At 23.0% G+C, this 27,332-nt stretch overlaps 1 protein-coding gene across 3 annotated transcripts in view; it reads left to right on the top strand.

The window, feature by feature from the left end:
- LOC122507983 (protein split ends) overlaps positions 1-27,332 on the top strand; it is a 184,520-nt gene that overhangs the window by 136,202 nt on the left and 20,986 nt on the right. For all 3 annotated transcript variants that reach the window (XM_043621025.1, XM_043621024.1, XM_043621026.1), the window contains 4 exons: positions 19,695-20,170; positions 23,263-23,873; positions 26,737-26,917; positions 27,017-27,308. In XM_043621025.1, coding sequence (XP_043476960.1) covers positions 19,695-20,170; positions 23,263-23,873; positions 26,737-26,917; positions 27,017-27,308 — 1,560 coding nt within the window. The remainder of the gene's footprint in view (positions 1-19,694; positions 20,171-23,262; positions 23,874-26,736; positions 26,918-27,016; positions 27,309-27,332) is intronic.

The following is a 27,332-nucleotide window of genomic DNA, read 5'->3' as shown; positions in this document are numbered from 1 at the left end:
TATGTAAGAAACTCGAACAAGGACAGAGTTATCAAATTGTATCGACCAACTATCGAGGGTCTTCGACACACAAGGAGAGACGACGTATTTTTCAAAGATTTAATTTAAAAAAAAAAAAATTTTTCAATGAAAAGCATTCTTTTTTTCAACTTTTTATATAATATTCGTTTACTAGCTTCAATGCAATATTTCTTCAGTGCAATACTGCCTATTGAATATTTCTTCGATATGAAAATCTGCTTCAATTTTATAAACAATTCTTTTTATGATTAAAGGGGAAAATATACGTATAAAATATATTCTTTAATTTTAGAATGTTTTTTTAAAAATTAATTTACATACTGCAATTGTATTATCACAGCTTTTCTAAGACTTTTGAATCGAGACAGAAAAACGTATCAAAATTATTTTATTTTAATAAATTTTTTTTTTTTTTTTTTTTTTTTTTTTTTTTAATTTTTATACGTTTTTTGTCTCAGTTTGATAGGCTTAGAAAAAATATGATAATTATAATTTAATTATTATAATTTAACTATTATTGAAATTGTCATTCATTGTAAATAAAATTGGTTGTGACTATCATAGATTGTAACCACAATTTGGTTGTAACTACCATTGGTTGTAACTATTATTGATTGATTGTAACAATTAATGATTGAATAAATAATAAATAATTCGGAAAATTGAGTTAGGAAAAAGTCATTGGGAAAATTGAATTAGGAAATACGTTCATTAGAAATTTACCATTAGGAAAATTGAATTAGAAAAAATGTTGAGGAACGGATTGAAACTAATATTGATCATAACTACCATTAAATTGTGACCATAATTAATTGTGACCATTGGAAAAAATTCAAAAAATTTTTATAAATTTTAATAAATTTTTCTAAAAGATTCAATTAATTTCACAAATTTTTCGTAATTTAATGATTTTTTATATCTACTATTTTAATAAAAAAATTTCCCAAAAGAATTGAATAATTTTAAAAAAATATTTATACAATTCTTTGCTAACATTCAATTATTTTCATAAATAAAAAAATTGTTATACAATTCGTCGCTAAAATTCAATTATTTTCATAAATAAAAAAATTTTTCCCGGGCATTCAATTATTTAAAACAAAATTTTCCTAATATTTTTCGAAAAAAATCAATTATTTTGAATAAATTTTTTTTTAAATTCAATTATTTTTATAAAGAATCAAATTCTTTTCAAGAATTCAATTATTTTTTTTAATTTTAATAATAATCGTTGCAAGAATTCAATTATTTTTATAAATATTAAAATTCATCGCAGGATTTCAATTATTTTTAATACAATTTTAGATAAATTTCGCGAAAAATGCAACTGTTTTTAAAAATTTTAATAAAATTCTTTGAAGGAATTCAATTATTTTATAAAATTTTAATGAAATTCTTTATAATAATTCAATTGTTTTCAATATAATTTTAATAAAATTTTTTGAAAGAATTCAATTATTTTCATAAATAATATACAATTTTCAAAGAAATTCCATTATTTAAAACACAATTTTAAAAAAAATTTTTGAACAAAATGTTTTCTTTAAAAAGATTTTAATTCAATTCTTTGCAAGAATTCAATTATTTTTATAAATAATAAAATTCTTCTCAGAAATTCAATTATTTTTTTAAATTTGAATAATAATCGTTGCAAGAATTCAATTGTTTTTAAAAATATTAAAAATCTTCGCCGGATTTTAATTATTTTTAATACAATTTTAAATAAATTCAGCGAAAAATGCAACTATTCTTAAAAATTTTAATAAAATTTCTTGAAAGAATTCAATTACTTTCATAAATAATATACAATTTTCAAAGAAGTTTAATTGTTTAAAACACACATTTTTATATAATTTAAAAAAAAAAATAATTTCTTTAAAACAGTTTTTTTTTAAATTCTTCTCAAAAATGAATTTATTTTGAAAACTTTATTAAAGTTCGGTGACAAAAATCCAATTATTTTCATAAATTATAAAACTCGCATCACAGAATTTCAATTATTTCTAATATAATTTTCAATTAATTTCGCTAAAAAAGCAATTCTTGAAAATTTGAATAAAATTCTTCGAAAAAATTCAATTATTTAAAAAAATTTTATATAATTTGTTTCTTAAAGTGTAATAATTATTTTCAATTTATTTTTAATTACATTTCTTGAATGAATTGAATTATTATCAAAAATTTCATTGCAATTCGTAGAAAAAATTCAATCATTTTAAAAAAATGTTTATAAAATTCTTTAAAAGAATTCAAATTTAAGAAATATTCGCAATTATTCAATAAATTTATTTTTGTATTTAAATAATTGAATTCTCGTAGAATTTTTTAATAAGAATTGATTTAGAATTGAATAAAATAAAATGATTAAAGTTTTGAATAATTTTATTTATAAATTTCAAGAAAAAAATGATTAAATTTTGAAAGAATTACTTTTGTAATTTTTAAAAATAGTTAAATTTCAAAAATGCGTTATATTGAAATCATTTGAAATATTTTAATTCCTGTAGACAAAATAAATAGCTATTTAAATATTTATTTTAAACAATTATTCTATTTTTGAATGTAATTAAGAAATTATAAAAAAAAAATTTGAGTCAAGTTTAATTTTTCGATAGTTACTTTTTTACCACTTTTTTCTGCGTCTTTAAAAGACTCTTTAAACTACTTTTTGCTACTTTTTTTAAAATTAATTATCGAGTACAAAGCCTGTTTATAAAAAAAGCAATTTATCGTTTAAATTGAATCGAATATTTATTTTTGTTTTCATATATAGTTTTCTGCAAATAATAATAAAAATAGAAATGACGAATTTAATAAAAATAAACAAATCAAAACTGACATTAAAAAGAAGAAGAAGAAAAAAAAAGAAAAAAGAAGGAAACATATGGAACATTGTAAAAGTGCATTGAAAAGCCCTTACTGCATTTATTGATTCAACAAACGAAGGCTTGATGAGCGCTAGATTTTGTTGAATCGATGCAATCATGATATTTGTTTAGACTTTAGCAGATTTCTATTGATTTAACAAACTGCTGAATTAATAAAAAGATACGTAATCTCCTATGATTATATATAAACAAACAATAATATGTTAATTGTCGACAAATTAGAGAATTTTTCTTATACTATTTAAATTTAAATATAAATTATGCCACACCATATCAAAATAATACAATAGTGAATCGTGGACGTTCCCTTTTAATTTTCTCCTCTCTAATTTTCTCATTCAATTCAAGTAAACAATAGGGGGCAAATTATTCTCCTAATTAGTATGTTATATACAAATATATATGTGTATACAAGATTGATCATTGTTTTTGGGAAATTAAAATTTTGTTTTACTTTATTGTTCTGTTAATCTGATCATATTTTGATTTTACTTTTGTTCTTTTTAAATTTTACTTATAAATTTATTTTTATTATTTTTTTTTAAATTTTACTTATAAATTTATTTTTATTTATTTTTATTTTCTTTTTAAATTTTACTTATAAATTTATTTTTATTTATTTTTATTTTCTTTTTATTTTCTTTTTAGTGTTTTTCTTTTACCTTTTATATACGTCTTCCAAAAATCGAAAAAATTAATTTATTATTTTATTTTTAAATTTTACTTATAAATTTATTTTTAATTATTTTTTGACAAAATATATTTTTTATTCGGAAGAAGTAAAACTTATGTACTTCGGAAATAACAAAAATTATCGTTGAATTTCCAAACAGTTTAGGTTTTACTATGAAAATAGTAAAAGTTACTCTATTTCTTTTTTCCACCCGCGTATATTGTAAATTGGGCTTATTTTCAATAAAACTAATAACAATGGTCGCATAATAGTTGAAAAAATATTTTTTTCCAATTAAAAAAATTGATTTTTAATGATGTAAATATTTAATTTATTTGTCGTCTTATTTTACATAATAATAAGAATCTTCGTAAATAGTTAAACAGAAAATAAAAAGTAAAAATATTTACTAATTTGAATTCTGACTTTTTACTTTTTAGTAATTTCTTTATAAATTGCAAATTTAAAAAAAAAAATAAAAATTCAATTTTAATTTGCAAAATTTAATTAAATTAAAAATGAATTTCTTTTATTTACATAATTTTGATTATTAATTCTTTTGATATATATTTAATTATAAATTTGTGGAACAATTTATTTAAACAATAATTATTCTTTTGAAAAATGCGCGAGTCATGTAAGCAGCGCAGCATGTTATGTAAAGAAAAGTTGGAGGAAAAAAAAAATTCTCATTAACCAACACTTGAATCGTATTCGTGCAGAAATTGCGCAAAGTGCGTCTGGATGGGCGTTTCTAGGTTTCTGAGTAGTCCGTAGATGTAGCCAAGCGAGAAAACAGAGGGAAGGAAATGGAAGTCACTTGGAAGGGTTCTATATAACTGGGAATTATACCAAACTTCCAGATGAGAAAATTTTCCGATTTCAGGGATATTTTAACAGCAAAATTGAGAAAAGCGAATAAGTTGAAAATTTCTTTGCTAGACACATTTATTTCAAATCAAAATTGTATATGCAATGTACTTGAAAATTCACGAGTTTATACATTTCTCTCTCTCTTTCTCTCTTTAAATTCAGAAAAAATTAATTTTTCATTGAATTAACTAAAAAGATTCTTTTTCTCAATTTTTTTTTTTTTTTTTTTTTTGAACCAAGCAAAATTTTATTTAAATCAAATAAACTTTTATTTGAACCAAGCAAAATTTTATTTAAATCAAATAAAATTTTTTTTAGAAATGTTTTATTCATTTCGAATAGAATTTTTATTTGAACCAAAGAAAATTTTATTAAAATCAAATAAACTTTTATTTGAATCAACCAAAATTTTATTTAAATCTAATAAACTTTTATTTAAATCAAATAAACTTTTATTTAAATCAAATAAACTTTTATTTAAATCAAATAAAATTTATTTAAATCAAATAGAATTTATTTAAATCAAATAAAATTTATTTAAACCAAATAAAATTTATTTAGAACAAATAAAATTTTGCTTGGTTCAAATAAAAGTTTATTTGAATTAAATAAAATTTTCTTTGGTTCAAACAAAAATTCTTTTTGAAATGAATAAAACTTTTTCAAATAAAAGTTTTACTTATTTCGAATAGAATTTTTATTTGAACCAAAGAAAATTTTATTTAAATCAAATAAATTATATTTGGATTAAATAAAATTTTTCTCCTGGTGTAGAAAAACTATGTGTACAAGTATAATAAAAAATAATCACAATTATCATAGTCGGAAAAATGTTATTATATTATTTATTGCATTAATTATAATTATTTGTCTAAAAATTTAAATAAAATTTATTATTATTTATTTTATTATTTTATTATCTTTAATTAAACTGAAAAGAAATTTATTTGATTCAAATAAACTATTAATAATTGAATTAATTGAATTAATAATTAGTTAATTAATTAATTAATTACTAAATTAATAATTATTAATTGAATAATATTAATAATTACATATTCAAATAAACTATAATCGACGCCCATCTAGATGCACTTTGCGAAATTTCAGCACAAATACGATTTAAAAATAAAGTGGAATAAATAAATAAAATTAGATTAAAAAAATATTTTTCTATTATGGAAAATAAATATTTATAATAAATATTTATTGGTATGAAAAAATTTTTATTCAAGTCAATTTAATTGTATTTGGTTTCGAAAACTGAAATTATTAGCTCAAATACAAGAATTTATTTAATTTTCAATAAAAATTTACTTGATTCAAGTAAATATTTGTTTGAAAATAAAAGTAATGGATTATTTGAGTAAATAATTTTTTTTAACGTAAATAATTATAATTAAATATAATTCTAATCAAATACAATTATCATCAAATTCAATTATAATTAATTACTCTCTAAATCTGAATTAGTATTTTTCAACTAATTTAATAAAAAAGATTTTATTAATTTTTAGTGAAAAAAACTACTATTTTTTTTTTATTTTTTTAAATTTCAATTTAAGTTTAAATTTAAATTAAAAAAAGTTTATTATTTGAAAAAATAAAATTTTACTTCTTCAATTAATGCATATTTTACTATCAAATTAATATTTTACCACCAAAAATTAGTAATTAGTAATTAGTATTTTTCTACTAAAAAGTATTTAATTCTTAACTATTATTATTAATTTTTTACCATTATTAATTAATAATAATAAAGTAATTTTATCATTATAATAATCAAATTATTATATTATAATAATTTTTATTGTTATTAGTATTTTTATTAGTAATAATTATACTAATAACAATAAAAATTATTATAATATAATAATAATTTTTTTTAAATTAATTTGAACTAAAAAGTAATTTTACATAAAAAAAATGTAAAAAAATTTCATTTTACAAAATATAATTTGTTGGAATTTAGAATTCGGGTCTACTTAATGTTTTAAAAATAGTTTCTCGGTTCATTAATTTTTCTTTTTTTTTTTTAGTATGTTGTAAAATGTTTCCTTACTTGTCCACTACATAACTCTTGGTATTTTAAAAGTCACTTCTTCGGCTTGACAAAGTTACATAATATTTGTTTACGTAAATTACTTAAAAAAAAAAAAAATTCCGTTTATATCTCGTTTTTAGTAATAAATCAATTTTTATGAAATGGAATGAACATAAAAGAGTTTGGAATTTTCTGTAAAATGTCATATTTGTTCTAATATATCTATCTTTTTTTAATGAGTCCTTTAGGAATTTTTTTTCTTTAAAAAAAAAGAAATAAAAATAAATTCACGAAATATGCGAAGAAAATTTTTTTTGTCGAAATTCCAAAAAAGTTGGGTTATTAAAATTAAGGAGTTAATTATCAATTATTGGTAATTTTAAAAAATAATTATCGTCGTTCAGACGATAATTATTATTATTATTTATTTTTATTATTTTTAATATTTTTTTAATAGTATTTTAATTACTATTTAGTAATTAGAATTTAGTTAATTTAAGTTAATCTAGTTAATTTAGTAAATTTAGTCAATTTAGTTAATTTAGTTAATTAATTTACTAATTTGAATTCATGACTGAAATTTTGCTTTTGAATTAGTAAATTTTACTAATAAATAGTAATTTTTACTAATAAATAGTAATTTTTACTAATTTATTTAATTTACTTGAAAATTAGTAAATATTACTAATAAATGAGTAGAAATGACTATTTATTAGTAAAATTTTATAATTCAAAAGCAAAAAGTCAGTCACTAATTTTTTTAACTAACTTTTTATTTTAGTATATACATTTTTCTAATTCAAATTCAGAGAGTGAAGATTTATTATTTTATTGGTAATATTTACTATTTCAAAAGCAAAAAGTAAATTTAATTTTAATTAAATTAAATAAATTAGTGGAAATTACTATTTATTATAGTAAAATTTACTAAATTGAAAGCAAAAAGTCAATCACTATTAAATTATTAAACTTTTTTTGAATAAATTTTACTAATAAATAGTAATTTCTACTAATTTAATAGTAAAATTTAATTCAAAAGAAAAGTCAATTTCAAATTACTCTCTAAATTTTATCTAGTAAAAATCTTTACTAATTTGAATTAGTGGCTGACTTTTTGCTTTTGATTTAGTAAATTTTACTAATAAATTAATAGATATTACTGTTTATTAGTAAAATTTACTAATTTGAAAGCAAAAATTGAGTTAATTCAAATTGATAAATATTTAAAATTAATTAATTATTTATTAATAAAATTTAATAAATTAGTAGAAAATATTATTTATTAGTAAAATTTACTAATTAGAATTGGTAAATATTTAAAATTAATTAATTATTTATTAATTTAATGAATTAGTAGAAATTACTGTTCATTAGTAAAATTTACTAATTCAAAAGCAAAAATTCAAATTAGTAAACATTTTTACTAATTAAAATTTAGAAAGTAGAGATTTATAAATAAAATCAAAGAATTGAGTAAACATCACTTGCCATTAATTAAGAAATTAATTACGTTAATTTACCTATTAATAAAATTAACTAAATATTACAATTCGTGGATAATTGGTAAAAAAAATAATTTTCTAATAAAAAATAAAATCGATAAATTATTTTTTTGACGAGTAAAAAGCAAAAATATTCAACTGGAAGCAAAAATTGGAAAAATTGTTTTTCATCAGCAAAAGAGAATTTTTTTTTTCAAAAGAATTTTGCCTTGTTTTATAAAATGTTAAAAATATTTTTAACAAAAATAGAATATGAAGGGAAAAAAATGTATTATAGGCGAATGTGTGTTTGTAACATCGAGGCATTAATAGTCAAAGCACATCAGATGCATGGATGTAGGTCAAAACACGTTTTGTCACCAACAGTAGTGAGAGCACTGAACTTTATTTACTGTAAAAGTGTAGGTGCTGTTGGTCGGCCTTTGGGTCAATACCCTTCAAGGGCATTGACCTAATTTCTAGGCGAAACTCTCTTGACTTTTTCTTTTTCTCCCAACTATATATTATACCGACTGGAAAAATTGGAAATTCCGCCAAAAATTTTCCTATTAAAATACCAATAAATTCTTTTTCGCAAAGAAAAAAAAAAAAATTGAAATGGAAAAAAAGTTTTCATAGTTAAAATTTTTGTAAGACATTTTTTAAAATTTACTATTGTATTTTTTAAATAAAAAAAAATACAATTTTTTTTTCATTAAAATATATGAGTCACAGATGAAAAATAATTATGTTCAATGAAATGAAGGGGGGAATTTGATATTAATAAATGGAGTCATCGATCATTTAAAATTCATTTAGACTTATCCGCAAAAATTCTTATCGTTTGCTTTATATTAATTGAAATTGAAAGTAACAGCTGTTCCAAATGATTAAACTCTTAAGAAAATATTTCTTCATGTCTAAAAATAATGACACTTGTTCATTTCAAGTGTAACTAGATGTTAATGAAAATATTTTTCGTCTCAATATTTTTCTTTATTTTCTTCATTTTTCCGATTATTATTATTTAGCAGTTAATTTTGCTCAATTTCCAAAAACAATAAATTCTTGAAAATATATTTTAATCACTTTCATTAATGAAAAATATTAATAAATTAATAAAAATAAATTATTATTATAATTAATTTTTATTATGATTAATTATTATTATTATTATATTATCATTAAAATTAATAATTACTATTACCATTAATAACTAATCATCATCTGTAATAATTAATGAACTTTAATAATTACCTACGGTAATTAATAATGTCAATAATAATTATAACAAAATTATTACAATTATTACTATTAATTAAAATTTGTAGCAAAAATTTTGGATATTTTAATATTTAACAGAATTTTTATTTATGAAAATCTTTGTGTTTTCAAAAACTTTAATTATAATAACAAGTAATAATAATTGCAATATTAATAGAAATAATAATAAAAATAATTTATATGAGAAAATTAATTAACTATTTAATTTATTTTTCAATAGTCTATAAATTTTGCTAAAGAGAAACTTGGAGAAATAAATATTAGTGAAAATAAAAATTAAAATAGATTTTTGGATGAATCAAAATTGTGAACTAGAAAAAAAATTTGGTTTTAAATAACCAGAATTCTAGTTAAAGTATAACTGACATTTAAATTTTTATAAGAATTACCGAAATTCTGGTTTTCTTAATTACAATTCTAGTTAATTTAATCGAAATCTCATAGTTTATTTTATAACCAGAATTCTAGTTGAAGTAATCAGAATTATAATTGAAAACACCTAGAATTTCAGTTTGAAAAATCAGAATTTCAGTTGAAAGAAACAGAATTCTAATTGGAAATTAAAATTCTAGTCGGAAAAAATAAACTTTAGTTTTTCGAAACAATAATTCTAGTTGATACAATCAAAATTCTGGTTAAAAACAAAAATTATAGTTGAAAAAATCAGGATTCTGGTTAAAAACAAGAATTATAGTAAAAAAAAAACAAAATACTGGTTAGATTACCAAATATTCAAGTTAAAAGACAAAATTCTAGTTGAAAAGAAGAATTATGGTTCAAAAGACAAAAAATTCAATTTTAAAAAAGCAGAATTTCAGTTGAAAAATCAAAATTCTTGTCAAACAACCAAATTTGTTGTTGCTATAAACAGAAGTTTAGTTGGAAACAAGAATTATAGTTGAAAAAATTAAAATTCTGTTGCGAAACCATAAATTCTTGTTGGAAAACTAAAATTCTTGTCGAAAAGACCAGCATTCTGGTTATTATAGTCGGAAAAACCAGAATTCTTGTTGAAAAACTAAAATTCAAGTTAGAAAAATTAGAATTTTAGTTGAAAACAAGAATTATAGTCAGAGAACCAGAATTCTTGTTGGAAAACTAGAATTCTTTTTGGAAAACCAAAATTAAAGTTAAAAAAAGCAGAAATTTAGTTGAAAAACCAAAATTCTTGTTGTAAAGAAGAATTTTGGTTTAAAAGACAAGAATTCAATTTGGAACAACCAGAATTTCAGTTGGAAAATTAAAATTCTTGTCAAACAACAAAAATTTTTGTTGCTATGAACAGAAATTTTTTTGGAAACAAGAATTATAGTTGAAAAAAATAAAATTCTGTTTCGAAAACATAAAATCTTGTTGAAAAACCAAAATTCTTGTCGAATATACTAGAATTCTAGTTAAAAACAAGAATTCTAGTTGGAAAACCCAGAATTTTAGTTGGAGGCTATAATTTTTATCGGGATATCCAAAATTCTGATTGGAAAACTAGAATTTTTATCCGAATATACAGAATTTTAATTGAAAAACTGAAATTTTTGTCGGAATATCTAAAATTCTAGTTGAAAACCCAGAGTATTAGTTGGAACTCCAGAATTTTTATCGGAATATCCAGAATTCTAGTTGGAAAGCCCAGGATTTTAGTTGGAAGACCAAGAATTTCAGTTTGAAATCCAGAATTTCTATCGGAATATCCAGAATTTTAGTTGGAAAACCAAGAATTTTAGTTGAAAACTTGAAGTTTTTATCGGAATAAATAGAATTCTAGTTAAAAATCCAGAATTTTTATCGGAATATCCAGAATTTTAATTGGAAAACCAAGTATTTTAGTTAAAACCGAAATTTTTATCGGAATAAATAGAATTTTAGTTGGAAAGCCCAGAATTTTAGTTGGAAAACCCAGAATTTTAGTTAAAAAGCCGAAATTTTTATCGGAATATCCATAATTTTAATTGGAAAACTAAGAATTTTATTTGAAAACCGAAATTTTTAACGGAATATCTAAAATTCTAATTGAAAACTCAGAATTTTAGTTTGAAATCCAGAATTTTTATCGGAATATCCAGAATTTTAGTTGGAAAACCCAGAATTTTAGTTAAAAAGCCGAAATTTTTATTGGAATATCCAGAATTCTAGTTGGAAAGCCCAGAATTTTAGTTGGAAAACCAAGAATTTTATTTGAAAATCGAAATTTTTAACGGAATATCTAAAATTCTAATTGAAAACCCAAAATTTTAGTTGGAAATCCTGAATTTTTATCAAAATATCCAGAATTTTAGTTAGAAAACAGAATTTTATTTGAAAACCGAAAATTTCATTGGAATGTCTAGAATTCTCGTTGAAAACCCAGAATTTTTTATCAAAATATTCAGAATTTTGTTTAGATTCTCAAGAATTTTAGTTGTTTAAACCAAAATTCTACTTTTAGATTATAAATTCAATTCGGAAAACCCAAATTTTCTCTGCATATATCAAATTGAAACAAAAAACGAATTAAAAGTGTTGCGAAGTAACGTTTTGATTCGCTTTTTGTCTCAATTTGAGATCCTTAGAAAAATTCCGAATACAAACTTGTTCTCTTGGAAATTCAAACGATCAAGCATCAGATAACATTCATCCGCCTGCTTTCAATTTATTTAGACAAATATTAATTAGATTAAAATTATTACTCCGATTAGTTAAAGTATTAATGAGAAGAAAAAAAAAAATAAATAAATGGTGACTGTATGAGAACGAGATTTTGCATGGGGAAGGATTCCAGTCTGAGCAAGTTGTTTGAGCGATCTTGCGAGCGATATTATCCTGTCCACGTCGAACTTGGAGAATTAATGAGTATGACGACGAGAATTGCTTCCGGAATGCCGACGTGAGTTTTACACTTATCTCTCTCTCTCTCTCTCTCTCACACACTCTCTAAGTAAAACCCACTAAGGACCACGGCACTCATCTTTACAGTCTATACGTGTTGAGCATGCACAGCGTGATTCCGTTAGAAATCTATTTTGCACGTCCCATGCAAAAGATGGTGGTGCCAGTGCGGATTCAAGATCATGGAAAATAAATCTTCCGAGGGCGTGGAATTCGATTTTACACTGTCAAGAATTATATATATACCTTCAACATGTTTCATTAATTACTTTCAAACGACTAATTATCACGAACGGATTTTCCCTTCCGTTTCTCCTTTTTTTCATTTCTCGAAAAATAAGTGTTTTTTAGAATTATTTTCCCTTACTTACTTTTAAATCGTATTATTATTATTTTTCTATATGTTTCGAAGAAAGGTACAACCTAGCAGCAAAATAAAACTACTATATAGTTACTTTTTTTTACGATTTGCTACTATTTGCTACTTTTTTTTACGATTTGCTACTATTTACTACTTTTTTTTTACGATTTACTACTATTTACTACTTTTTTTGACGATTTGCTACTATTTACTACTTTTTTTTGACGATTTACTATTTTCTTGACGATTTGCTACTATTGGCTACTTTTTAACGATTTGATACTATTTACTACTTTTTTTGACGATTTGCTACTATTTGCTACCTTCTTTGACGATTTACTACTATTTACTACTTTTTTTTTACGATTTGCTACTATTTACTACTTTTTTTTGACGATTTGCTACTATGTATTTACTACTTTCTTGACGATTCACTATTTTTTTTGACGATTTGCTACTATTTACTACTTTTTTTTGACGATTTGATACTATTTACTACTTTTTTGACGATTTGCTACTATTTAATACTTTTTTTTACGATTTACTACTATTTACTACTTTTTTGACGATTTGCTACTATTTGCTACTTTTTTGACGATTTGCTACTATTTACTACTTTTTTTTGACGATTTGATACTATTTACTACTTTTTTTACGATTTGCTACTATGTATTTACTACTTTTTTGACGATTTGATACTATTTACTACTTTTTTTACGATTTGCTACTATGTATTTACTACTTTTTTGACGATTTGCTACTATTTACTACTTTTTTTTTGACGATTTACTATTTTCTTGACGATTTGCTACTATTTACTACTTTTTTTTTTACGATTTACTACTATTTACTACTTTTTTCGACGATTTGCTACTATTTGCTACTTTTTTGACGATTTGCTACTATTTACTACTTTTTTTGACGATTTGCTACTATTTACTACTTTTTTTTTGACGATTTACTATTTTCTTGACGATTTGCTACTATTGGCTACTTTTTAACGATTTAATACTATTTGCTACTTTTTTGACGATTTGCTATACTACATATTTACTACTTTTTTGACGATTTGCTACTATTTAATACTTTTTTTTACGATTTACTACTATTTACTACTTTTTTGACGATTTGCTACTATTTGCTACTTTTTTGACGATTTGCTACTATTTACTACTTTTTTTTGACGATTTGATACTATTTACTACTTTTTTTACGATTTGCTACTATGTATTTACTACTTTTTTGACGAGTTGATACTATTTACTACTTTTTTTACGATTTGCTACTATGTATTTACTACTTTTTTTGACGATTTGCTACTATTTGCTACCTTCTTTGACAATTTGCTACTATTTACTACTTTTTTTTTACGATTTGCTACTATTTACTACTTTTTTTTGACGATTTGCTACTATTTACTACTTTTTTTTACGATTTACTACTATTTACTACTTTTTCGACGATTTGCTACTATTTGCTACTTTTTTGACGATTTGCTACTATTTACTACTTTTTTTTGACGATTTGATACTATTTACTACTTTTTTTACGATTTGCTACTATGTATTTACTACTTTTTTGACGATTTGCTACTATTTACTACTTTTTTTTTGACGATTTACTATTTTCTTGACGATTTGCTACTATTGGCTACTTTTTAACGATTTAATACTATTTGCTACTTTTTTGACGATTTGCTATACTACATATTTACTACTTTTTTGACGATTTGCTACTATTTAATACTTTTTTTTACGATTTACTACTATTTACTACTTTTTTGACGATTTGCTACTATTTGCTACTTTTTTGACGATTTGCTACTATTTACTACTTTTTTTTGACGATTTGATACTATTTACTACTTTTTTTACGATTTGCTACTATGTATTTACTACTTTTTTGACGAGTTGATACTATTTACTACTTTTTTTACGATTTGCTACTATGTATTTACTACTTTTTTGACGATTTGCTACTATTTACTACTTTTTTTTGACGATTTACTATTTTTTTGACGATTTGCTACTATTTACTACTTTTTTTGACGATTTGCTACTATTTGCTACCTTCTTTGACGATTTGCTACTATTTACTACTTTTTTTTTACGATTTGCTACTATTTACTACTTTTTTTTGACGATTTGCTACTATGTATTTACTACTTTTTTTTGACGATTTACTATTTTCTTGACGATTTGCTACTATTTACTACTTTTTTTTTACGATTTACTACTATTTACTACTTTTTTCGACGATTTGCTACTATTTGCTACTTTTTTGACGATTTGCTACTATTTACTACTTTTTTTTGACGATTTGATACTATTTACTACTTTTTTTACGATTTGCTACTATGTATTTACTACTTTTTTGACGATTTGCTACTATTTACTACTTTTTTTTTGACGATTTACTATTTTCTTGACGATTTGCTACTATTGGCTACTTTTTAACGATTTGATACTATTTGCTACTTTTTTGACGATTTGCTATACTACATATTTACTACTTTTTTGACGATTTACTATTTTTTTGACGATTTGCTACTATTTGCTACTTTTTTTGACGATTTGCTACTATTTACTACTTTTTTTGACGTTTTGCTCCTATTTACTACTTTTTTTATACGATTTTCTACTATTTACTACTTTTTTGACGATTTGCTACTATTTACTACTTTTTTTGACGTTTTGCTCCTATTTACTACTTTTTTTATACGATTTTCTACTATTTACTACTTTTTTGACGATTTTCTACTATTTACTACTTTTTTTGACGATTTACTATTTTTTTTGACGATTTGCTACTATTTGCTACTTTTTTTTGACGATTTGCTACTATTTACTACTTTTTTTTATTTGTTACTCTAAAAGCTACTTTTTTCCATGTTTGAGAATTTACTCTACTTTAAGTTTGTTAACAATTGAAATTTTTATTTTTGTTTATTTAAATGGTAAACGGACTTACAAAAAAAAAATTATTTAAAAAAATTTTTATAAAGTTATTGAATAAAATTCAGAAGATTTTAATAAAATTCTTTAAAACGATTTAATTATTTTCACAAATTCTTCATAATTCAATGATTTTTAATATCTACTATTTTAATAAAAAATTTCACAAAGGAATAGAATTATTATTTTAAAAAAAAGGGTTTATAAACTTCTTCGCAAACATTCAATTATTTTCATAAAGAAAAAAATTTCCACAGGAATTCAATTATTTAAAACAGAATTTTCCTCATATTTTTCGAAAAAAAATCAATTTTTATAAAATTCTTCGCAAGAATTCAATTATTTTTATAAATAATAAAATTCTTCTCAGGAATTCAATTATTTTCATAAAAAATAAAATTCTTCCTAGGAATTCAATTATTTTTAAAAATTTTAATAATAATCTTTGGAAGAATTCAATTATTTTTATAGATAAAAAAATTCTTCTCAGGAATTTAATTATTTTTTAAAATTTCAATAATAATCGTTGCAAGAATTCAATTATTTTTATAAATAATAGAATTCTTCTCAGGAATTCAATTATTTTTTAAAATTTTAATAATAATCGTTGGAAGAATTCAATTATTTTTATAAATAATAAAATTTTTTTCAGGAATTCAATTATTTTTTAAACTTTCAATAATAATCGTTGCAAGAATATTATTATTATTATAAATAATAAAATTCTTCTCGGAAATTCAATTATTTTTTAAAATTTCAATAATAATCGTTGCAAGAATTTAATTATTTTTTTAAATAATAAAATTCTTCTCGGGAATTCAATTATTTTTTAAAATTTCAATAATAATCGCTGCGAGAATTCAATTATTTTTATAAATATGTAAAATCATCACAGGATTGTAATAAAATTTTTTGTAAGAATTCAATTATTTAAAAAAATTTGATATATTTTGTTTCTTAGAGTGTAATAATTATTTTCAATTCATTTTTAATTACATTTCTTGAATGAATTTAATTATTATCAAAATTTTTAATGCAATTGTTCGTAAAAATTCAATTATTTTAAAAATTGTTGATAAAGTTCTTTATAAGAATTAAAATTTAAGAAATATTCAATTATTCAATAGATTATTTATTTTTCTATTTAAATTATTGAATTCTCTTAGAATTTTTCTAATGAGAATTGATTTAGAATTGAATAAAATAAAATGATTAAATTTTTGAATAATTTTATTTATAAATTTCAAGAAAAAAATGATTGAATTTTGAAAGAATTACTTATTTGTAATTTTTAAAAATAGTTAAATTTCAAAAATGCGTAAAATTGAAACTATTTGAAATATTTTAATTCCTGTAGACTAAATAAATAGCTATTTAAATATTTATTTTAAAAAAATTATTCTATTTTTTAATGTAATTAAGAAATTAGAAAAAAAAATTGAGTCGTCAAGTTTAATTTTTTGATAGCTGCTTTTTAAAATTAATTATCCAGTACGGAGCCCGAAATACAATAACAGAAATTAAAATAGAAGAACGAAAAAAAAAGTCAAAAATAGATACTTTTTTCGAGAAATAGAAAAAGAGAGAAGGCTCTTTATCATATTAAAAAATGATTAACGAAAGAGCAAATCGAGTAGTAACTAAAAAAAGAAGAAACTTTCTGAATTTATGGTAAAAATACAAAAGTATTAAATTCTTTTTTCAATAATGTAAATATTTGATTTGATCAGAAAGAAAAACAACTTTAATTTCACAAAAATCAGGTGTCCTAATGAAAATTGGTTGATTCAATTATCTTTGATAGAATTACCGAAATAATTCTTAATCCCAAAGAAAATTAAATTAACCAGTTCTTGATTCAATTTGTACCCAAGTAAAATTCTAGGACAATCTAAATTAAAAATTTTCTCCAGAAAAAGAAAAATCACTATTCTACTGTTAATTCTTTAGAAAAAAAAATTATAATTCAATTTTCTTCTCTTCCTTTATAATTTAGAAAATTATTTTAATTTATAATTTTATTATATCAAATTAAAAAAAACCTTTCATCCTTTTTTTTCCACGAAAAATATTATTCTTTTCTTAGATATTAAAATGCGCGCAAGAAATCGAGTCCATACTTTACTGGGTCAAGCATCTGTTTTTCGAAATAGAGACGAAAGCTAAAAATGCACATTTGAGATGGATTTAAAATTATACAACATTTAAGTACTAAATAATTATGGTAGGTTTCACGATATCACGCGGTTAATGGTTGTGATGGGCTTTTAGCGACGTATCGTTAACATATATATATACATACGCGAGTGTCATGAAATGGAGTTTACGATTAATTTTACCGCTGTGTCTCGATTGCTTTTCGGCAGTAGATTTTATTTTGCAGCGAGAGAAAGAGATGAGGCACAAAAATCCGATTGATCGATTTTCTTCTTTTCCGAATTATTTATTTATTTCTCTTTCGAAAATCTGATGCGACTTTCTTTTTTGCTAGAGGCCAACCAAGAAAAAAAATAAAGACCATTTAAACCAATTTAAATAGAATAACAAAAAAAAAAATATAGATCTGCGATCTAAAGAAAAACCCTAGTTAGTCGCATTTGCCTTAAGGTTCTGAATATTTTGATAATAATTCTAGGTTATCCAACTGGAATTCTGGAAATTCCGATTGAAATTCTACACTTTTAACTAAAATTATGGGTTTTCCAACTGGAATTCTAGGTTTTCTAATTAAAATTCTGTGTTTTTCAACTAGAATTTTTGATATTCCAAAAAAAATACTAGATTTCCAACTAAAATTCTGGGTTTTTTAATTAAAATTCCTGATATTCCGATAAAAATTCTGGATTTCCAAATAAAATTTTGGGTTTTTAACTAGAATTCTGAATAATCCGATAAAAATTTCGGTTTTTCAACTAAAACTCTGGATTTTCTAATTAAAATTCTGGGGTTTCAACTACAATTATGGATATTCCGATAAAAATTCTGGATTTCCAACTAAAAATCTGTGTTTTTCAACTAGAATTACGGATATTCCGATAAAAATTCTGGTTTTCTAATTAAAATTCTGGGTTTTCCAACTAAAATTCTGGATATTCCGATAAAAATTCTGCTTTTCCAATTGGAATTCTAGATATTTCGATAAAAATTTTGGTTTTCCAATTAAAATTCATGATATTCAAATAAAAATTCTGGATTTACAACTAAAATTCTGGGTTTTCCAATTAGAATTCTTGGTTTAACGATAAAAATTTTAGATTTCCAATTAAAATTCTGGGTTTTTTAACTAGGGTTATAAATATTCCGATAAAAATTCTGCTTTTACAATTAAAATTCTGGATTTCGCAGTTAAACTTCTGAGGTTTTAACTAGAATTCTGGATATTTCGATAGAAATCCTTGTTTTCCAATGAAAATTGTAGATAATCCGATAGAAATTTCGGATTTTCATCTAAAATTCTGCGTTTTCTAATTAAAATATTGGATTTTCCAATTAAAATTCTGGATTTTCAACTGGAATTCTAGATATTCCGATAAAAATTCTGGATATTCTGATAAAAATTTCGATTTTTCAACTAAAATTCTGGGTTTTGCAATTAAAATTCTGGATATTTCGATAAAAATTCTGCTTTTCCAATTGGAATTGTAGATATTTCGATAAAAATTTTGGATATTCCGATAGAAATTTCGGTTTTTCAACTAAAAATTCTGGATTTTCAACTGGAATTCTAAATATTCCGATAAAATTTCTTGTTTTCTAATAAAAATTCTGGATATTCCGATAGAAATTCTGATTGTTCAACTAAAATTCTGGATTTTCAACTGGAATTCTAGATATTCCGATAAAATTTCTTGTTTTCTAATAAAAATTCTGGATATTCCGATAGAAATTTCGGATTTTCAACTAAAATTCTGGGGTTTCAGCTTGAATTCTGGTTATTCCGATAAAAATTCTGGTTTTCTAATAATTAAAATTTTTTCATATTCCGATAGAAAGTTCGGTTTTTCAACTAAAATTTTGGGTTTTCCAATGAAAATTCTGTATTTTGAACTGGTATTCTGGATATTCCGATAAAAATTCGGGTTTTACAATTTAAATTCAGGAAATTCCGATAAAAATTTAGGTTATTCAACTAAAAGTCCGTTTATGAACAGAATGAATGTTTTTCAACATTGAGAGATGTAGAGGAATTGAATGAATGAATATTTTCCAATTAATAATGAACATTTACTAATGACTCACTCGTTGCATTGCAGAAGCTCTGAGGATCATGTATCCAGCGGCGGTGGAGGAAGCGGCGTCGGCGGAGTTGGAGTTGGAGTTGGTGGAGGAGGAGGAGGAGAGACATTCGAATCGAGAGGAACGCACGGCAGTTTCTATGGTGGCGATGGCAGGAGCAACCGCGTGGGCGGCGGCAGCAGCGGCAGTGTTGGCGTCGTCGTTGGCCACCAGGTTGATCCGAGTTCGGTCGACCCCAGCGGATATATACCACGAGGACGTCCACCACCGAACAGCAGTTACCACGTGACGTCGACAAGGGCGAGGGATCGGCTCTATCCGCGAACAACTCCCTATTCCAGCGGTCCGCCACCCCCGCCCCATATAGACCGTCATCGCAGTTCACTCACCACCTCGACCTCCTGGTCCAGTTACGAATCCGCCAGCTCTAGGTATGGCTCTGGACCGCCGCCACCGTCGCCTGCCACCACAGACTCTTATCCCGACGAACCAGGTACGATCCTGAAAATTAAAAATTAATTCACTATTATAATACGCTGGAAAAAAAATTTATTTCATTCAAATAAATTTTTTTTCAAAAAAATCAAAAATCAGAATCAAAAAAATTTATTTGAGTCAAATAAATATTTTTTCAAAAAAATCAGAATCAAAAAAATTTATTTGAGTCAAATACATTTTTTTTCAGTGTATTAATACTAAAGAGAAAAATATCTTTCATTCTAAAGATAAAAATATTATCAAACTAAAGTTACCAACGTTGATTTAACGTAAAAATTAAAAAAAGAATTTTCTCTAAAAAAAAACTTCAGGATATAAATTTTTTTTTCTTGATTTTTAACCCAAGTAAACTCTCCAAACGCTAAAATAAAAAAAAAGACAATTTTTTTTGTCACGGATTTTCCGAAAATCCGAGAATTTCAAGTAAATTAATAATTCCTCGTCTCGGTAGCAATTTTTTTCTTTTGATAATTATTTATTTTAATATTAGACGCTATTTAAAAAAAAATTCCAAGTGATTCCAAGTCGAGGAAAGCAGAGATATTGGATTTTTTTGTGTCACGAATTTTCCAAAAATTTTCGAAATTTCAAATAAATTAATAGTTTCTTGCCTCAGTAGCAATTTTTTTCTTCTGATAATTATTTATTTTAATGTCACAATTAATTTAAAAAAAAAATACAAATTGTTTTAAGTTGGGAAAGCAGTGATTTTGATTTTTGTAATGAAATTCCGGAATTTTTGGAAGATCTACAAAAGAAAAATTCAAAATCACTGCTTTTCCCTATTTGGAATCACTTGGAATTTTTTTTAAATAGATATTTTTTATTTACTTTATTTATTATTTAAAAATTAATTTTTATAAATTTCGTATCACTTTTGTTCTAATTAGTTCAAAATTTTTAATAATTCAAATTTGTTTTGTTATAATATTATTACAAAAAAAAAAATTTTTAAATTAATTTATTATTCACTATTTTATAGGATGGGAAATTTTTCCTCTTTCAAATTTTTTCGACGAATTTAATTAAAATTATATTTTTTTTTAATTATTGTTAGAAATAGAAAGAATTTAAAATTAAATTTAATATTTACTTTTTTTTAAGTCTGTTACGTTGGACAACAAAATTCATAATTTTTTTATAAATTCTTGAAATTTTTATTCTTTGAGAATTTTTAAATCCTTTTGTTTTCAATTTAATTTCAAGAAATTTCGATTATTCTGACATTCTTGAATTGAATATATTAGAAATTGAAAACTTCAAATAATTAAAGAAAAATTTCACTCAACTTTTTGAAAAAAATTAATTCTACAGAATTCTTAATTAAAAGTATGAAATGTTCAAATTTTCAAAGATTTTAATTTGAAAATTCATTTTTAAATCAATATTTATAAGAAAATTCTACGAGAATTCAATTATTGTAAATAAAAAAATAAATATTTTATTATATTGCATGTTTCTTAAAATTAAAATTTCATAAAGAATGTTATCAATAAATTTTTTAAAAATTGAATTCTTTCGAAAAATTTTAATAAAATTGTTATTAAAATTTTTCGAAAAATTCGATTAAAATTCTATTAAAAATAATTGAAATTCGGAGAAGAATTTTATTAAAATTTTCGAAAATAATTGAATGTCGGAGAAAAATTTTATTATTTATAAAAATAATTGAAATTCTGCCAAGAATTTTATTAAAATATTTGAAAATAATTGAATGTCGGAGAAAAATTTTATTATTTATAAAGATAATTGAAATTTTGACGAGAATTTTTGTAAATTTTTGAACATAATTGAATTTTTTGCGAAGAATTGTATTATTTTTGAAAATAATTGAATTCTTGAGACGAATTTTATTAAAATTTCTTTTTAAATATTTGATTTTTTTTATGAAATTTTATTGTGATAGTAGATATTGAAAATAATTGAATTTTGACAAATTTTTTAAATTAATTAAATTTCAATTTTTATTAAAATAGTTTTGAAAAAATTTGAATTCTTACAAAGAATTTCATTAAAATTTTAGAAAATAATTTAATTTTTAATAATAATAAAAATAATAATAATAATTTTAATTTTTTTAGAAATTTAATTAAAAAGGTATTGAAAATATTACATAAATTCTAATAAATAAATTGTAGCAAAGGTTTTTAAAATAATTGAATTAGTTTGATAAGTTTTAATATAATTTTTAAGAACAATTACATTTTTTGAGGAATTTCATTAATCGTTAACTTCAACACATAATGAATTTCATTAAAACTGTATTAAAAATAATTGAAAGTCTGCGATGAATTTAATTATTTATGAAAATAATCAAATGTTTGCGTAGAATTTTATTAAAAAATTTGTTAACTAATTGAATTCTTTTGGAGGTTTTTTTTTTTATTAAAGTAGTATAGATATTAAAAATCATTGAATTGAGGAAAATTTTTGAAAATAATTATAATTTTGTCAAGAAATTTATTAAAATTTTTGAAAATAATTGACTTTCTGCAATAATTTGTAATTGCTTCAAAATTCAATTTGTTTTAGTGTTTTTAACTAAACTTCTTTTATAAATCCATTATTTTTAATAAAACTAGTTAAATGTATATTAAAAAGTTTAACTAATTTCAGAAGAATTTTAGTTATTAATAAACTTTTTTAATTTAGGTTTTTTAAAATTTCTAATTAAATTCATTTAAAATTGAAATTTTACAAAATTTTAAATTAAAATCTTTTTGAGTTCATATATTTATGAAAATTGTAAACGCAACTTTTTTGTTATTTTTGTTGTTTGGAAAATTCATGACATTAAAATAAGTAATTATTAAAAAAAAATTGCTACCAAGGCGAAGAATTATTAATTTACTTGAAATTTTGTGATTTTTTGAAAAAATTCGACAAAAAAATTAAAAATCGCTTTCCCCGCTTTGGATCCTCTTGGAATCTTTTTTAAATAGCGTCTAATATTAAAATAAATAATTATCAAAAGAAAAAATTTCGAAATTTTTATAAATTTCGTTGAATCAACGTTGGTAACTTCAGTTTCATAAAAAATATGATTAATACTAAAAATAATACTCTTTTTTTTGAAAATGTTTACAGGCAATGGAACGGGGAACAGTGGCAACAGTTTAAAGCAACACAAGAAGCAGAGGAGAAAATCGCGAAGCGGCAGCAGTTCACCGAGTGGAAGTAGCAGGTCAAATAGCAGCAGTAGTAGTCGTAGTGGTAGTTCTGGTGGTAGCAGTTCGGGTGGCAGTAGTTCGCCGGGTAGTTCGCCACATCGTACGGGCAATGCGTCGGTGACGGAGGATCGAAGGCCATTGGCGATATGCGTGAGAAATTTGCCGGCGCGCAGCAGTGACACGTCGCTCAAGGATGGTCTCTTTCACGAGTACAAGAAGCATGGCAAAGTCACGTGGGTGAAGGTGGTCGGCACTGCCGGCGACAGGTACGCCCTCGTGTGCTTCAAGAAACCGGAGGACGTTGAAAAAGCTCTCGAGGTCTCGCACGATAAATTATTTTTCGGCTGTAAAATCGAAGTCGCACCCTATCAGGGCTACGACGTCGAGGACAATGAATTTCGACCATACGAAGCTGAACTCGATGAATTTCATCCGAAGGCAACGCGAACATTGTTCATTGGCAGTCTTGAGAAGGATGTCACCGCTTCTGAACTCAGGAAACATTTTGAACCGTTTGGCGAAATTATCGTGAGTACACGATTTGGAATTCTTTCTTGCTTTTGGATTTTAATTGCATTTATTTTTTTGTTCTACTTTTCGTTCTTCTTCGGCAATAGAAAAGGAAACTCGATTGCAGGGGAAGCAAGGCTCGAAGCAGTGAAAGTATTTCAAAATACGGATTTTACGGAACAAAAATGAAAAATTACGGACCGATTACCGACAAAAATGTAAACTACAAAACATGAAGATATCGATAATTCCGAGTCTTCTTTTATAATATTAAAGATAACCGAGTGATAAAATCATTATCAATTCAATTATTATTTTCAACAATTTTATTTTTAACTAAAATGCTTCTTTAAATGAATTATTTTTAATAATTTTCAAAAAAGTTCTTTGCCAATTTTCAAATCTTTTTCCAATATTCAATTTTACAAAATTAAATTAAATTAATTCAATTAAATGTACATTAGAAAATAAAAACTTCAAATAATATTAAAAAAAATTCAATTAAACTTTTTCAAAAAAATTAATTTCAAAATTCAATTATTTCTAAATATTCGCACTCTATTGATTTAAGTATTCAATTATAATCAAAAATTTTAAATGAAATCCATTTCTAAATCAATGTTTATTAGAAAATTCTACTAGAATTCAATTATTTAAATACATAGAAACAAATTATTGAATAATTGACGAAGTTGAAGGCCACAACGTTTATCAATGAAGAAAATTTATTTAATGTATTCAAGTATTATTTTTATTTTAATATTTAATTGTAAAATAATTATTATCAAAATATAAACATTAATCTTTTTTTCTAAATATTTTTTTATCAATATTGCTGCGTCATTTTTAATTAATTTACTAAATGAACAATTTTTTTTCGTTTATTAACGTTGTAAAATTCAACTTTATAATAATTGCATGTTTCTTAAAATTGAATTCTCATAAAAAAATTTTTAAATAATTGAATTCTTTTGACGAATTTTAATAACATTTTTAAGAATAATTACATTTTTGAAGAATTCGATTAAAATTGTATTAAAAATAATTAAAATTCTACGACGAGTTTTATTATTTATGAAAAGAATTGAATCCCTAAGAAGAATTTTATTATTTTTAAAGAATATTTAATTTTTGCGAAAAATATTATTACTCTTAAAAATAATTGAACGAAAAGGAAATTTAATTATTAAATTTCCTTTTCGTGTTTTTAACTAAAATTCTACTATAAATGCATTATTTTTAATAATTTTTGAAAAAGTTCTTTGAAAATTTTCAAATTCATTTGTTTACAATTCAATTTTAATTATTCAATTTCAATTATTCGTAAATTTTTTAATTAAATATATATTAGAAAATAAAAACTTAAAATAATTTCAAAAAAAAATCCGCAATTAAAATTTTTCAAAAAAAATTAATTCCACAGAATTCTTAGTTAAAAATATAATAATTTCAGATTTTCAAAGATTTCAATTCAAACCCTTTTCAAAATTTAATTATTTCTAAAAATTCATGCTATAATATTTTTAATATTCAATTATTATCTAAATTTTTATCTGAAATTTATTTATAAATCAATTTTTATTAGAAAATTCTATCAGAATTCAATTATTTTAATACAAAAAAACAATTTATTGTATAATTGCATGTTTCTTAAAATTGAATTCTCATAATAAATTTTATCAATAAATTTTTAAATAATTGAATTCTTTCGAAGAATTTTAATAAAATTTTTAAAAATAATTACATTTTTCGAGAAATTCAACTAAAACTGTATTAAAAATAATTAAAATTCTGCAATTAGTTTTATTATTTTTAAAAATAATTTAATTACTAAAAAGAATTTTATTATTTACGAAAATAATTGAATCGCAGTAAAAATTTTATTATTTATGAAAGTAATTGAATGATTGCGAAAAAATTTAGAAAAAGAATTTGTAAATAATTAAATTCTTGTGAAATTTTTATTATTTTATGAAAATAATTAAAGATTTGCGTACAATTTTATTAAAATTTTCAAAAATAATTGAATTATTGCGAAAATTTTTATTTTAATGTTCAAAAAGAATTAAATTTAAGAATAATTACAGTTTTCGAGCAATTCTTGTAAAATTGTATTAAAAATAATTGAAATCCTGCGATGAATTTTTTTATTTTTGAAAATAATTGAATAGTTGCTAAGAATTTTTTTAAAAATTTAAGTAATAATCGAATTGCTGAGAAGAATTTTATTATTTATGAAAATATTTGAATTCCTGCGAAATTTTTCTTTTTTGATGAATGTAATTAAAAGTTTGCGTAGAATTTTGTTAAATTTTTTAGAAAGAATTGAATTTTTTTGGAAAATTTTATTAAAATTAAATTAAAAATCATTGAATTGAGGAAAATTTTTGAAAATAATTGAAATTTGGACAAGAATTTTATTATATTTTTTGAAAATAATTGAATTTCGAAGAAGAATTTAATTATTTCTAAAGATAATTAAAATTTTGACGAGAGTTAAAAAAAAATTGTTATCTGCATTCATTTGTAATTTTTCTAATATTTTCCAAATTATATCGTACAATTTACGAAGTTTTCGTCTTTTCTCTATCAAATTACGGACTTTACGGACCTTTTTTCAAAAAAATCGACTTTTACGAACTTGTAGCAAATTTACGGACCTAGTTCGAGCCCTAGTTATAAATCGTTTGGAAAATTATATTTTCCAATTATAATTATTCTCGACAGAGTAGAAAATGTCAATTTTTTTTCTTCCCCTGCAATGGAAAAAGAAAAGACCTATCTTTTTCTTTGTAAAGAAATGAAAAAAATTGACAGTTTTTGAAATGCTATAAAAAAAGAAATAAAAGACACAAAGATGAGAAATTAAATTTGCCCACAGGAAATTGACATCAAGAAACAGGGAGCAGTGACGAGTTACGCGTTTTGCCAGTACACGGACATAAATAGCGTCGTGAAAGCAATGCGGTCGATGGACGGAGAACATCTGGGCTCAAATCGAATAAAACTTGGATTTGGAAAGTCAATGCCCACGTCCTGCGTTTGGGTTGATGGCATTGGAGGTACGTTTCGTTTCTTTTTTCAGAAATAAAAATTAAAATACTGTTTGCTCTACTCTTAATCACCGGAGAGGGAATTAATTGATTGCGTTTGATTTGCAGAGTGCGTATCGGAAAAGTACATCAACATGCAATTTCATCAGTTTGGTCCAATCACGCAAGTGGTAGTTGATCGTGAACGAGGTCACGCTTTAGTTTTCTTTGAGCAAATCAGTTGCGCCCAGGCTGCGGTCAAGGAAATGAGGGGCGCGAATCTTCGAGGACGTCGTCTTCAGGTCGATTTTGCCTCGAGGGAGTGTCAAGAGACGTTTTACGAACACCTCGAACGACAGGGTTTCGCCGGTGAGAAACCCTGGGACACGAGACCATCGCCCGCTGCCACTTTTGACGTTGCGTAAGTAAAAATCAATTATCTAGT

The sequence above is a fragment of the Leptopilina heterotoma genome, unplaced genomic scaffold, assembly GCF_015476425.1.
Source record: "Leptopilina heterotoma isolate Lh14 unplaced genomic scaffold, ASM1547642v1 Lhet_52, whole genome shotgun sequence".
Lineage (NCBI taxonomy): Eukaryota > Metazoa > Arthropoda > Insecta > Hymenoptera > Figitidae > Leptopilina > Leptopilina heterotoma.
The sequence above is the reverse complement of the archived record's forward strand: the minus strand, read 5'-3'. Positions and strand labels throughout refer to the sequence as shown.